Source organism: Homalodisca vitripennis, chromosome 8 (assembly GCF_021130785.1).
Source record: "Homalodisca vitripennis isolate AUS2020 chromosome 8, UT_GWSS_2.1, whole genome shotgun sequence".
Taxonomy (NCBI): Eukaryota; Metazoa; Arthropoda; class Insecta; order Hemiptera; family Cicadellidae; genus Homalodisca; species Homalodisca vitripennis.
The window spans coordinates 13,662,782-13,678,007 of record NC_060214.1 but is presented as its reverse complement, the minus strand read 5'-3'; the positions used below and the strand labels follow the sequence as shown (position 1 = coordinate 13,678,007).

General features: G+C 33.6%; 1 protein-coding gene across 1 annotated transcript in view; it reads right to left on the bottom strand.

Moving 5' to 3' along the window:
• LOC124367323 (low choriolytic enzyme-like) overlaps positions 1–15,226 on the bottom strand; it is a 33,754-nt gene that overhangs the window by 4,708 nt on the left and 13,820 nt on the right. The window contains exon 2 of the mRNA XM_046824053.1: positions 2,444–2,620. Within this exon, the coding sequence (XP_046680009.1) occupies positions 2,444–2,620 (177 nt within the window). The remainder of the gene's footprint in view (positions 1–2,443; positions 2,621–15,226) is intronic.

The window sequence follows — 15,226 nt, the reverse complement described above, 5'->3', positions numbered from 1 at the left end:
GCGCTATTTATCGTCGTTCAAAGGTGGCAGCCACTAAATGGTGGAAAATGGGGTTTTCAGTTATTTACAAATGGATTTGCACAAAACTTGGTTTGTGGGGGTTTGTTCAGGTCAAAAAATTGCATACCTGTTACCAGTTTTACATATTACTCTCTCATTTTTATGGTGACGGCATCAAACAAGGAGAAAAACTGGGTTATCCTTCATCTTCCAGTGGATTTAAAAGAAAATTGCTATCTGCTGAATGACTATTCAGGACAAATTTTGTTCATTAAGGAGATTATAAGGGTCAGGCTGCAGACTTGGTTTCCTCAACTTAGGTTGTCGACTGGAATATAAGAATTGATAAGCCAGAGTAATGGCTTATCTTGGATCTATTTGGAAGCTGTATAGGATTGTGGTCTGGGGTGGTTCAACAGAAAAATTCATCAGCAGCTATCTGAAACAACCTACGTATCATGCTGGACCTGTATTCTTCAATAGCTGTCCAAACTAAACTATCAGGAAGCTGAGGAAGAGTCTTCAATCCTGGTTTCAAGAAAGACATACTTGATGCAAGTATTCCAAGAACTGTAGACAAGAATACCAAGAATTGATTCACAATATATGGCTTGAACTTGAACATGATACGAATGACTATAATTTTGAAGAACACGGGTTTAACTTAAATTTGTTACCTTTACTTTATTTGTTAATATTTACTTTGTACTTATGTTGGATTTTGTAATAAATAATTTTTCTTTCAAATTTTTGCTTCAAGCCCATACCTACTAATATAAATCCAAATAAGAGTAATGTAGAAATATATCAAATAAATTATGGATATATCCTATATACTCTAAATAATACCTGACAACTCTGAATCATCAATACTGTATATTAATTGAGCATCAGTCATCATTGCCATAAAGAATTATGATAATATGGAAGATGATTATGTATACTAGAATTACCAAGGCATGACTTCCTTTGAGATAATGATAAGCCAAAAATCAATAATATAAAAAACAGGTTTATTATCATTTAAAAAAGAACTATTTTCGCCTTTAACTTACAATAATTTGAATAATGAAATTCACCATAATTTTTATTCTTTATTTTATTGTTACTTTTACTTTAGTAAGTACTTTAATCAGTAATGAAATCCCATCATTGAAAGTCTTTGGCAACAAACACTTTGAAGTGTAAAGATTAAATTTGTTAACATAACTTCAGCCACTTGAACATATGATCAATGCAATCATACCAACATTACCAGAGACTAGAAATGGTATCAGGTAAGTAAATATTGTCAAGTAATTACTTTCATTCTGTATCAATAAAGAAGACAGTATATTGAAAAAAACAGTGAAACAAAAAATCAGTAACGCTAATATGAACTTTTTGTTTCACTGAACGATAGCAAATGTCCGGTAAAATTCTGTTTCCTTCACAATCCTTCCATCGTCAAAAATAAACTTCAAACAAAGAATATTTGTTAAGCCCATACTTACAAAACATTTGATTGACAAGATTGTAAGGATTTGGTAAAATTAGATGTTTACCCTTACAGTTACTTTATTTTTAAAATGGAGTAGTATGGTGGTGTCCCAGTAAATATAGAACATTATTTCTGAGGGATGGCTGGATTGTTTAAGAAGTATAAAATAATCTTCAAAAATAGGGGTTCAAGAATCCTCCCGGGAAAATTGTATCCCACGCTTTAAGATCTCATAAACGTGTTGAGCTTAAAACAAACTACTGGGTGCAGTTTTAATGTCTTTCAAAATTTGGGGGAGGAGCAAGAGCCGCTGAGCCCATGCTATGCCCTATGTATTATACTTATTAAATATTATTTAGAGACAATGCTACTTAGTCTGTAGCTGAATTAGACTTTGTCAATGCATGTAACATGTTTTACGACAAATAAACGAATTTATTATTATTATTATTATTATTATGAAATGAAAAATTATTAATGTTCCATTAATTGATCCATACATCAGGTAATTAATTAGAACTCTAGGATATATAGAAACCTAAGTTTAGCATACTTAGTATAACCTAACTTGTCAAGTTGTATAACTTTTTTTATTCACTGGATTCAAAATGGTGGCAGTTTAAAAATTTCAAGAAAAGCAATGTAAATACATAACCAGGCTAACTCGAAGACAAAGACAATGAAGACAAAGGCTAACTCATAAAAAGACCAAACGTTATCCTCATATATTGCAAAATTGATTCATTTATAACAACCCTTCCTACCATAGCTAAGTTGTGTTACCTTATCTGTTCGGACGGTAAGTAACTTAGAAGGCATTTTTATTGTTAAATTAAAGTTAAATCCTATGTAAATTTTCTTACACGAGTGCAGTAAAAAATAGTGTATCCACAATACAGGTTAAGATAATTTAATTGAGTGAGAGTAATAATCAACTGATGTAGTCTCAAAATAATTACTCACCAAAGTCACTGCTGATGTGGTACGGAACCTCACCATCAGGCCAACGCAGAGTCTCGTCTATCGCTGCGTTACGCTCGGACATCTCACTGTGGGGTTCCATGATGTCTCCTTCCAGCAGTCCACTCAACTCCCAGATGTTCTGCTTCATGCTGGGGTGCCACTCATCTATCAGTTTGTCTGCATCAGAGCGCATCGAACATGTTAGAACATGCTGACTGGATGACATGTTCTGTCAAGGTAAAATTTTAACAAGATGTTTGTGCCAAATAAAATTGAACCACACCTTTTCCTTTACAATTTATTTCTAAATCTGGAATAAGGAGAGATTACAATAAATAATTACTATGGTTTTAGCTTTTAAAATTGTTTTAAGGTTATGGAAACGGATATTTTTGTTTATTTGTATAACTTTATTTACAAGTAAAATATCTATTGCTTCCAGGATTTGAAAAGGATTTGGCATTTTTTATGTAGATTAAGTTTATAAAATCAGCCTATTGCAGTTTTGCTAATTGTAGCACTTAACTGAAAATTTCTGCATAACTTAACCAAACATGATCCTCCGAGCCCAAAACCACCCCCATTCATAAGTTTATTTGTATTTATAAAATGATAACTGACCCAAAAAAGCCCAAACTATTTCAATCTTGGTACAAAACTTAATTTTATAAATATCATGGCTAAGTTTGTTTACGAGTTTGATATTCCATTTTGTTTCAATATAGCGGCCGTTCTAACTTTCACAAAATATACAGCTCCATTATTTATGAACCTAGAGAAAAAAGCATTCTGTAATGCTTATAAAAATTCAAAAAACATTTTTTGCATCTCAAATGGTTTTTTTTCGGATATTGAGTACATGTTCATAATAATCCACTGAAAATAAGTTTTTAAAATACTTCAGTTGAGTCACAAAATCTACCTAGATATTTGTAAACGCGACATTGGTAGCTTGTGTTTAAGCTCCCACATTTTTTTTTTTGGTGGCATGGGTACTCAAAATGAGTTTTGTAAGGTGCATAATCCTTGACTGCCTTATAATGTACTAGAAAAAATAATTTATTTGGTGTAATGGTTGTTCTTGGAGAAACAGTTTTAGAGTATATTGTGTCTAATATCAGTGGGCGGATTTTGACCTAGCGGCCCCATAGGCACATGTTAACTTGCGGCCCCCCTACCTAAAAAAACAGAACTTACAACAAAATAAAAAAGGTTGGTTAGTGGCTTTGTACACTTTATAGTATTCAAATCATATTTAGTAACTTAATACATTGATTACATGAATAGTTTTATGTATTATATATTTCCTTACAAATCAACTTTTTCTAGCCTTTAATGCAGCAAACTCGTCTACAATATCATCAAAAACTTCAGTTCAATTCAACATTTCAGCATTTCGCAGAAAAACCCAACTAGGCCTGGACCCCTGGTGTCCAGTGGTTGAGTTGCGTAGGTAATCGTCACTACGTTTGAGAATGCTGAATGACAACCGTTCGTCCAACCCGATGCATTTTGAAGACATCATGCATCATAAGATTTTTAGTGCAGTATCAATGTTTGGGTAGAGTGTTGTCAGTTGTGTTCTCCCCGATAAAATTTTAAATAGTAGGCAGGTAAACTGATGTTCTTTTGGCGATTATCTTACTATACCTTCATCTTTCTTCCACAAACGCTTTCAAAATGGAAACAGTTCTTCCCCCAAGTTCAGATGTGAGATCTGAGGAACTCTTTAATTCAACCAAACCACAACAATATCTCTTATTTGACGAATTTCTTCAATCATTTAGTTTTGTCCATATTATAACAAAACACCTAAAAACCTCATTTTGATCAAAATAAATTTTTGACCGTGTTTGTTCCTAATTCCCTGGGTTATAATTGTCAATAACAATATAAAAATGTATTTCCAATCATGTTTTGTCGTCCATGAAAGCTACTCGGTAACACATTTATCAGTGCCATTTAATTCGTCTTCGTCTGAACCATGCTATTTCCTCTTCCTTCACCTTTCCCGTATCTTCCTCGTAGTTAGCTAACCTCACGTTTTTATTAATTCAAACCCTTCTGTTCATAGTAATCATATCTCTCTCTAAGGGTCCTGTACATAATCTTTAAAAGGTGATTTATATCAGATTAACAAACCATTTCCCAAGTCAGCACTTGTGCATTTGCATGGTTTTACTTAGCAGCGTTGAAACGTTCAAGGATATCAATTCCAAACTACCTACTACTATAGCAACAACTATGTTGGGTTAGTATTGGCTATACACTTTGCCAAAACGAGATTGCAATAGACCCTCAGCTGCAACTCTACATTCTGGTTTTTTCTTGTGGGTTTCTCCGCTAATTTTTTTTCAAGTGCTGCCATGAAACTCCCAGCAGTTAACAGATTAAAGCTCTTGAAGCATTCACACTTGGCTAACCAACACTTGTAGTATTAAAGTCTCTTAGTAAAAGCATTTTGTTTTACCTATCGCTGTCCTTTATCAGGTTTTCAATTGTCAACCCAACTTGAAGGTTGATGCTCTAAAGAAAACAAACAAGGTTTCTATGTTATAAACATAAATAACTTTGGTTGCTTGAAGGCAAGAGCTAAGCTGCATGTGTCCTACTAATTCAATGAAATGAGCGGAACATGGAAGTGAATTCCCGCAAAGTTGAATTGTGGCCTTTGATTTCGTGATGTGAAGTCCTGAGTACTGAACCAGACATATTCGCGGCATTGTCATACGACTGGCCTCTCATATTCATCTAAAAGGTATTTTTAGTGGAAGCCAACATGTTCAAAACAACTTCTTTCCCATTCTGGCACCAGTGTGATCGTCTATTCAGGTAAAGCTTAAAAATCGTTCTATTGGACACCCATCAATCTAAAATGTAACGAACAATAAATGTTAAACTGATCGTGATGAGTTTAATATTGGGTGTAGAAATCAATAACTGATAAATAAAATTATATTGCTTAATTTAACTCCCTCGAACGATGGTTGAAACCATTTTTTAATGCATTATTTCCAGACAATTCATTGCATATCGTTGTTGACAAGTAACGTCACTTTTCCTGTTTCCGAGGATTTTGCCATGGGCGTTTGAAGATGTGCATTTAAAAAAATTCGTCATACCCATCTACAACCCTCTAGTAATTCCCAAGAAGTTCCCATTTTGTTAAAGAACCAAACACTATCATACTTAGAACCCCGAAAGGCCAAGATCCCCGAGACCCAAGGCACTTTTAAATAGACGTGAGATAAACACGTGATAAAACTTTACGCCAGTAGTCCATCTTCTTTCATGTTCTGTTTGATGCAAATCAGTCGCCGCATTTCCCTATAGGCCCACTAGGCCAGCCTAGTGCGCAAAAATTTTAGGGGGCGCATAAATTTAAGGGTACACAAAAGAAAAAAGTCGGCGGGCCGGGTGGTGTTGGCGCTCGGCGGGGGCGGGGTGGCCAAGGTCACAACTAGGTCCGGGGTGGCGACGTTTGACTAATTCCATTGGTTCATTGCTTTTATTTTATTCCAAAACACACCTTAATTATATATATTATCCAAGATAGGCTATAATATATATATATATATTCTATATATATCATTAAATATATATGTATACTACGCAATATTGTAGTATTATCTTTTCATCAAAATTACGTAAATTAAGAAATTTACTGGATTTCTTCTTACGTCAGAGTAATCAGAGTCCTCTGGGGGGGGGCGCTCTTTGGTCCTGTAGGCCTAGGTCGGCGCCGAATTTGGTAAATTCGGCCAGGATTCAATTTTCAAGAATCAATTTTTACCAAGAACATCTTCTCTCTCTTAACACAAAGAAAAGGGTGTTATTTTTCTATGACTGAACTTTTTTCAAGTTGTGAAAGCGGGGCCTTACATATCTTCCGAACTCATTAAATCCATTTGTAAAAGCATTGTCACAATTAATATTAATTCATTGTGAAACATAGGGTACAAGGGAACCACAATAAAAACAACCTGCAGAGTTGTGAATACATCAGCCAATTCCCTCATTTTGTAAATTGGTCCATTTTTTCGTGCAGCCGTAAAACAGCATACTCTTGTTGGCATATAACGCGTTGTTTTTATATCTGAATACACAAACGCTTAAGATTTGAGAAAAGTCACAATCTGTAATTTTTGATAGGTGCTCTTTGGGTAAGCTTTAAATTATAATTTCCTTTCATTTCGTTGGTCCAATGGCCCCCAACAATTTGTATCAGCTTAACTCAAAAGTTAACATTTCTTGCTCTGGTACATTAATGACTAACGCTCGCGGTAAATCGGGAGGAGTCTAGTCAACTGTACCATTGAACAAACTGCTCGTTTTTATTTAATGAATAACAAACAGTACTTATGTACTGGAAGGAAAATCTTTTTTTCTATTTTTGGGTTTTGCGGCCCCCCTTTAGACCCTGCTGCCCCTAGGCCAGTTGCCTATCGTGCCTAAAAGGAAATCCGCCACTGTCTAATATGTTCTATGTTCTTTCTGTCACTTTGACCTTGGACAGGCTCTAACTGATGGTGAGAAATCACAACTCATGTAGAAACAAATTATAGTGGTTTGTCTGAAACTGGTATAACACATATCACTACACTGTTACCATGTTATATAGCAATGAATTAAAAAATAAAATTTTAGAAATACAGTTAATCTAACTGATAATTTTATCCATTTGCTGTAGAAATGTTGAAAATATTTTACTAAAATGTAAACATATTTAGGGTTTTTTTTTAAGGAGCAAAATTTAAAAAATGACAAAAAATAGCTGTCTTTAAATGTCTACAATGATTATAAAAAATCTCTTTATCCCTTTCAAAACTAAGGCCATTGTTCACTTGAGCAAGTAGCCTGGAATCGCACACAAGCCTGAACTAGGTGTATAGTCATACTGTGCGCAAGTATAGGCAAGTGAACGTTTCCAATTTTAATCGCAATGGAATCATCAGAAGATGAGGATATTTTCCTTGAAAACGATGTTTTATTGGTAGATGCTGAATCATTTAAGGGAAAATTGGTAACTTTGCAGGCAGAGTATAAGAAGGGGAATAACCTTGACTTTTTCAGAACCTATTAATATGGTCTGGTGAAGGTGCATCCACTGATGAACAATAAATACACAACAAACAAACTAAAAACACTAGTAATTATTTTACTGCATAACTGCGCTCCGGAGGAATGTGTACGCTTGCCTATAGAAACAATTTTTTTTGTTTCCTGAAGAGGCGGTGCAAGTTTGTCAATGGTGGCCAATGTGAACGGCACAGGTAGATTGTCACTAGTTTAATACACATATGTACTAATTTTGATTTTTTCAGGTACGCTTGGCAACGCGTGCGTGCTTCCAATGTGAACACGGCTTAATCTAAAATATAATTTAACTCTTGGAAGCATAAAAGGATATTCTATTTATACAGTTACAGAAACATAAATAGCTAATAAAAGTAAAATACACAACAAATAAGATTAACCATTAAAAAAAATTACAATTCAATTCTCAGCCCTGTTTTGTAAAATCATGAATCAAATTTTCAGTCATTTACAGATTTCTCAATCATTAATTTGTTACTAAAAAAATAAATGAAATAAATTATTAAATGAACAGCATTATAGGAGACATTACAGAAATACAGTATTTTAAGTAATAGTTACAAAATAAACTTGTTACATAGAAAATAGTGCGCTTTTTGAAATAAAATTAGTTAAATCAATGTATAAAATATTGGCAACTATAAAGATAAAAAGTGGCAAAAAGATGTTGGTCTGATTGTATTGGCGGGGCTGAAACCCAGCTCCCACTCCCGGTCGCTATCCCACTACTGCACACCACGGGGACTTTTGGCTGCTGAGTTTCCCCCCTGGCCCGGTTCGCCCCTCCTTAGCCAACCTGGACACCCCGGGCTCCCCCAGTGCGCCCATGTTGATGGCGAGCTTAGTGCGGACGTCCAGTCAACGTGAGAGGACTGAGCCCAGAACTCCCCGCCTCAAACCATCCACAACACCCGACCTCCAAGTAGCTGGATTACAGGAGCGCGCCACAACTCCCAGTCGAGAGCCGAGTGCAATGTACGCTACTTCACTTTCGTATCCAACCGCTTCTATATATAGACATAATAATAGTGAGGGTGTAAATACTATATTATTACTATATCTATCTAATACGACCTAAAATTTTTAAATACTTCTTAGTTTTTTAATATATTAATAATAACATTTATTTCATGAAAATACGACTGTTTATTGACTTTCTGTTCTATCTATTAGAGGAGCCGTTACTTAGTTCACACGAGATCCGCCGCAGGCGGCTGCGTTAGTTGTCTGAATGGCTTCCAGAGTGTGCTGTAGTCGTGATCAACGCCTACGCGAGGCCAACCCAAATGCGGTGTAACCTATCAGTGTAAATAATGCAACTGACTTTCAGAACTTTAAAAATATAATTGATCTGGTCACATTGGAACAGTGATTTCAATAAAAATAAATAAAAAGCAAACAAGTACAAGATTTGTAGGTTAATACAGGCCCACATTGTTAGTCTATAAGTAGAAGCAAAAATTAATATTAACTTGAGTTAAATGTCAATTGCCGCTACATATTAGTACCAGTGTAGATTTTATTCGTAGAAAACACATTTTCTAAAAATACACAAAATCCAGTATGAATTACATACAAACATTGCCGTACTCAGAATTAAAAAATTGAAGTAGTGGACGTTTTTTCTTAATAATTTTATTCGTTTAAGCAATACTAATTCCACTTTTTATTATTAAGAATCTCTTTAAAAGGGCAAATTTAAGAAGGGCATTTTAAAATGGCTGTTTACCATAAGCAAGATCTACTGAATTAAATATAACTTCTTGGATGATAAAAGTATTATTTATTGTTTTTTGGTCATTGTATCTGTTATATAAATTGTTTTTATTGTATTGTTTTGTAAATTGTATTTATCTATTTGTGCCTAGTTTGAGTTTTACAAAGACAAATTGTTATTTAAGGCTGCACCGATTATATCTAATAAGTATAGTACCATTATTTAATTCTGATGACAGCAGGTTATGTTATTAAATATGAAGGAACCTCATAACAGGCTTGCCTTTGAGGCCCTATTGTTTTCCCTTTGTGTGGGTTAATTTTGGGCATATAATGGAATTATTGTAAGCAATGTACTGTTTATACCTACATTTGAGGAAAATAAATTATTCCTGATTCTTGCAGATTACGCGTAAAAATAAAAATAAATGTTAGGAATAGTTTGGTACTGGAAAAGTTTCAGATTTTATTTGATGGAGAATAACTGATTACAGACAATCAAATAAAATTCCGGGAAATCCGTACGGATCATTCAGTACAAAGCATTTTAAAATTATATATTCCAAAATATTTAAAAATAAATCGATGTAATGAGTATTGAAGGATCCCGGAGAATATAACGAAAGGGTTACGGTATCGTACAGACGAGCGCTGCTGTTTTTTACATTTTGACCCCAAAAATAGAGTTTTCTCTTGGACCAAGAGGATCTGTTCCAAGTTTCAACTTTCTAAGACATTAGGTACTATTAAGAGTTATCTCACAGACGGACGGACGACACAAATTTTAAGAAGGCCTCGCCAGGTTATTACTAATAAAATGAAAATATAGAATAGTAGTTTTATTTGGCGTCCCATAATGCGTTATAATAAGCAATAATAAGGCTCACCAGAGTATTCACATTTGTCAGTCTATAATAATATCAGAGGACGAGGACTGACTATTTGTTGTGATCGTCATTTGACGGGGTTCCCCACTCTTTTATACATTTCATATTGCTTTGACCTTCAGGTACTGATGGCGGCATATTATGGTCTGGTTTACCCACATCTTACCTACGGATTGGTGTTGTGGGGCTCTAGTGCAAACAATAAATTTTTGAGAGCCTTCAAACTTCAAAAGAAAGCGATTCGAATAATTGCAAAATTGAGTTTTAGAGTCGTGCCGACCAGCATGCAAAAACTTGCAACTGTTGACTCTGCCCTGTCTATACATCCTGGAAACAGTTTCATTCTGTATGTCCAAATGTACCCTGATGAGGGGCCGTGACGTGCATGGGTATGAGACAAGAGGCAGAGACAACTACCGTTCAGGAAAACATAGAACGGTGGTTTATGAACACAAAAATGCACCAACGCCTAAGGCGTTAAAAACCCGTCTTAAACGCTTTTTAGCTTCAATGGCATTTTATAATATCGGCGAGTTTTTGGCATGTAACTGGGAGACCACCCATTTTGAAAATAGACCCTGGCGTTGAAAATGGTGAAAATTGGCGAGTGACGGGATTGAATGAATGCAAAATATGTATGTGTGAATGTGACACTGTGGTATGATTGCAAAATATTATACCAAATGTCTGACTTTTACCATATAATGTATATTGTTTACGGTAATAAAAGGGTTGGATTTGAATTTGAATTCATGTCTAAACTCCTTTCGCTACGCTCGCTTGCATACACAATTGATTTAGCTCTCAGTTTTTAATTTTAAAGCGAGCATTTTTTATTTATTTGAGACGAGGTTGTTTGCAAGCAACACAGATTTGATGAAAGTGAAATATACATTTTGATTTAGACACAAAATTCATACAATTTAATTCTACACAGTTGCGCGTGTGTGTGTGAATTTTTTATCTGGCTTTAAATAAATTATTCCTTCTAAGAAATTGACGTTATTCTATATTATTGAGTCGGCGCTCATCTCATCTATTTTGACATTAAAATATTCCACAACATTTCTCTTTTTGCGGCGGCGGAATTACACACCTTAAATAATTCCATGTACAATCTTTCTAAAATAAATATTTTTTTTAGATTTCGGACTTTACATTCACGAGATCCAACTTCGAACTGATATTCACTTGAGTATATCTGATGAGTTATAACAAATATTCTTTCCCATTGTCTGCATCCCAATTATGAAACTAAAACACCACCCCCCCCACAAAAAAAAAAAAAAAAAAAAAAAACGTCAAGACTGTCAGCCAGTTTTATGTGTACATGTTGGGTTTGATGTGGTTTACCTGCGTAAATTACTGTTAGAAGACACGAAAGTTTCTCACCGGTTCTTTTCCCACAAGAAATACATGGAAGACTTCAGAGATGTAGCAAAAAAGGTAGCCTACGAAGTAAAGGCACAAGACTTGACGTTAGTTAAATGCGACTGAAGCGCCGCGAAAAAGTGTAGGCCACAGTAGGAACTAACGTCTAACGCCGCCTTAAGACGTGAACCAGCTTGACGTAGGCGTGACGCTATCAATAAACGGTTTTTGGCACCAAACGACACAATAAGTGTTGTTGAGACTTGGGCTTGATACAGATTCGCCTGTTTAAACGCTAACTCAAACAGTACATAAGGATAACACATTTGATTAAAATATTTAATCAGTAAATATTAATACAGTACCTAGTATATACAGTATTCAGTAAAAGTGTTGCAATACTTTGGAATTTTGTATTATACTCATAAAAATAAGTAAAAAGTTCATATGAAGCTATGTTCTAAAACCTTTAGTTTTCCGTCTATCTGTCTGTATGGGCTAAAAAAAAAATAAAAAAAAACGCATCTTTTGAACCAGAGAAGAAAAATGTATGCAACTTGAGAATTGTATTAACCTTTGGTAGACCTTTTTGAAAATAAAATATTAACAAAATCTTTTAGCCAGTTTCAAAATGGCGTCTGTTTAAAATTTGTAAAGTAAAATAACAAAAAACCGGTAAGGTTATAAAAATGCATAGGATACTAACTATTTTGAAATTTATATGACAATTCCAACAGTACTTTTCAGGACATACCTTCATATGGACTTTATTCTAATTTGTATGTGTATAAAAATCCCACATACAAAATTATGTGTATAAAAAAATGTGTATAAAAGTATTGTAACAGTATTACTGAACACCCTATATATTTCACTTACCACTAAAGACAAATAGTAAAAGATTTGTAATATGTATTTACTACACAAAATATAGATAAGTGAAATTAATATAGTTCATCAGACTCGTATGTTTGTGTTGTTCGAGATGGATGTAAACAAATAATACTTCAAGCTATAGCTTAATTCGTTTTCGATATATCACCTTAAGTGTCAGGCTTCACTAACGTTCAGCCACATTCCATGGACGGACTAGTATATGACTCCACTTGGATATGTAGAAATGAATGTTCAAGAAAGTTTAAAATCTATCGCTCAAATCTTTCGGGATTTCCTGCGAACAAAACTTTGCTAATGCTCAGCCAAACGCCATCCAAGGAAAATTCACCATTATCGAACTCGATGTTGCATATATATATTATATATATATATATTATTATATTTTGCATATATATATATATATTGTTATGCAAAATTTCAAGTCTATAACTCAATTCCTTCTCGAGATATCATGTGGATGCATTGAAAGAAGAAAAGTGTTGCTAGCCTCCTGAGTGATAGGCTTCTCTAGCGCTCAGCCAATAGAATAATTGTTAAAAATGTAATTTTTATATTTTATATCATTACTGCCTCTCGCATTAGAAATATAACTTGGAATTACGTCGAGCATATATCGTTGTACTTTGGATTTTTAATAATTCCCTCAACAGTTTTTGTTGTGAAACCCAGTACGAAACATGGGAAGGTTAATGTACATTTTTCAAAGGGGCCAGGCAGAAAATTTGTCCAGAAGCCTGTCAGTCCAACACTGACTGATTCTTTGTTTGAAAGTTATTTTTGACGATGGAAGGATTGTGAAGGAAACAGGATTTTTCCGGATATTTGCCATCGTTCAGTGAAACAAGAAAACAGTAACACTAAGTTTCGAGATCTGCAATCTGATCTCTTCTTCAGGTAAAGAACTAACCTAATACATAATTACAAACTAGGTTAAAATAAACAAATCTTATTAAAGCGTTGTGGCACGCCTAAGTCAGGAATCACAACCTACATGTTGTTTGTCAACTTCACTAACTCTATAGACATGCACTTAATACAAAACACTAATCATTAAAACTGACTGATGTAATGACATTTGAAAATGGGCAGACATTAATATCAATGAACAAGTTATTCACTAGCTTAACATTTACTTATATCATATGGAAGCATGAATGTTATTCTATTGTTGTTTTTTTTTTCACCGTAAAGCAGCTTCTTCTAAACATCGATATGTTCTTTTTGTTGCAAAATGGGGTTTTTAATCAATGGTTTTATCCAGTATCTTAAAAATGTATATAATAGAGTGATCAGTAAAACAAATAATTTGCACTTTAACTCTTTCCGGGCCAGGCGGCAATATATTGCCGCCATAGATCGCGTCTGATCAGTGCCAGGCGGCAATATATTGCCGTCGGTGATACGCGAAAAGCGCCAGGTGATATTCGTAATTTTCTTAAAAAAATACGACATCAAATGATTAAAGTTTTATGTTTTTTTTATTCCCTGGTATATTTGTAGATATTTAATATGAATATAATTTTTATTTTGGAGGTCTATGCATTTTTATTTCGTAATTGTCACGTGACATTATCAGGTGACTCGATCTATTGTTGTTAATTCTTTATGCTTTAGTGCAATCGTACCATTGTATGCTGGATTCTTCTTCATTATTTTATTTTGTGGTTGTAAATATTAGTAGTGTTACCTGCTTAGCTATTGTGTGTAGTAGTTACAATGACTGACAATTTGCGATCTCACGGGAGTGAAATTGTAAGTAGCATATTTGTAAATAGAAAAAGTGTAAATCAATTTCAAATAAAATTGTGTAAATATTTCTTGGTAAATAGTGTTTTTAACTGTATTGAAACTGCTTATGGATCCTACAATCATCTGTTTACCGGTACATCCGTAATGTGAATATTTATTTTAAGTTTCTTGCAGTTAAGAGTCAGTTGCTTTATCACTTGTTGCGAAGTACAATTATGCGTATTTATACAAAATGTGTCATAAAAAATTTATTTATGAGAGAAATAACACAAAATTTTGTATGGTTGTTCCTTTATAAATGTACAATATAATAACATAGCTTTCTACAGTAAAATTATTTTTCCTTTTTTTAGTTATTTACGAAAAAATTAAAAAATTAAATTTTTTTTATATAATCCATTAAAACATTATTTTTTTAAAATTTTAAATTACTTAAAACTACATCTATATATTTTTTTGTTGATAGTATATATCTATACGAGTAATTTGGTGCAACTTTTAGGTCATTCTCTAATGTTTATGAAAAGTTATAAATTTTAATTTAAGAGACTGCAAAATCGCCAATTTTAGCCTGGCACTTTTGACTAGTCACAAGGGGATAGACATGTGAAAAAATTTTGCAACATCTCATATTTGGTCCTGGCCCTGAAAGGGTTAACAAATTGATATATCATACAAGTAGTTGGATTATCTGAAACACTAATGCATTTCTATATCACGGAAACCATAACTTAAATATTTGTTGTACTTAGGATGTTTCAAAATCAAGAAGAGAATACCTTACTTCTTAATTTTTATAATATATGTTGGAAATTTTAAACTGCGTATTTCGTTTTTATAATATTATTTTGATTGAAAGAAAATGTTAAATTTGACTGTGTTCAAAGTTGTAACATGTTTATGTGCCTTGTAATAATTATTTATAATCTACTTTTGATAATAGGAAAGTAAAGAAATAATTTATGTATTTTGAGAAAAAAAAAACACTTTTATGTTGATGTTCAAGTTTATATATATAGGTATCTCGTTGATTTTGAGAAACAATACAAAATGCTGAAAGGATATA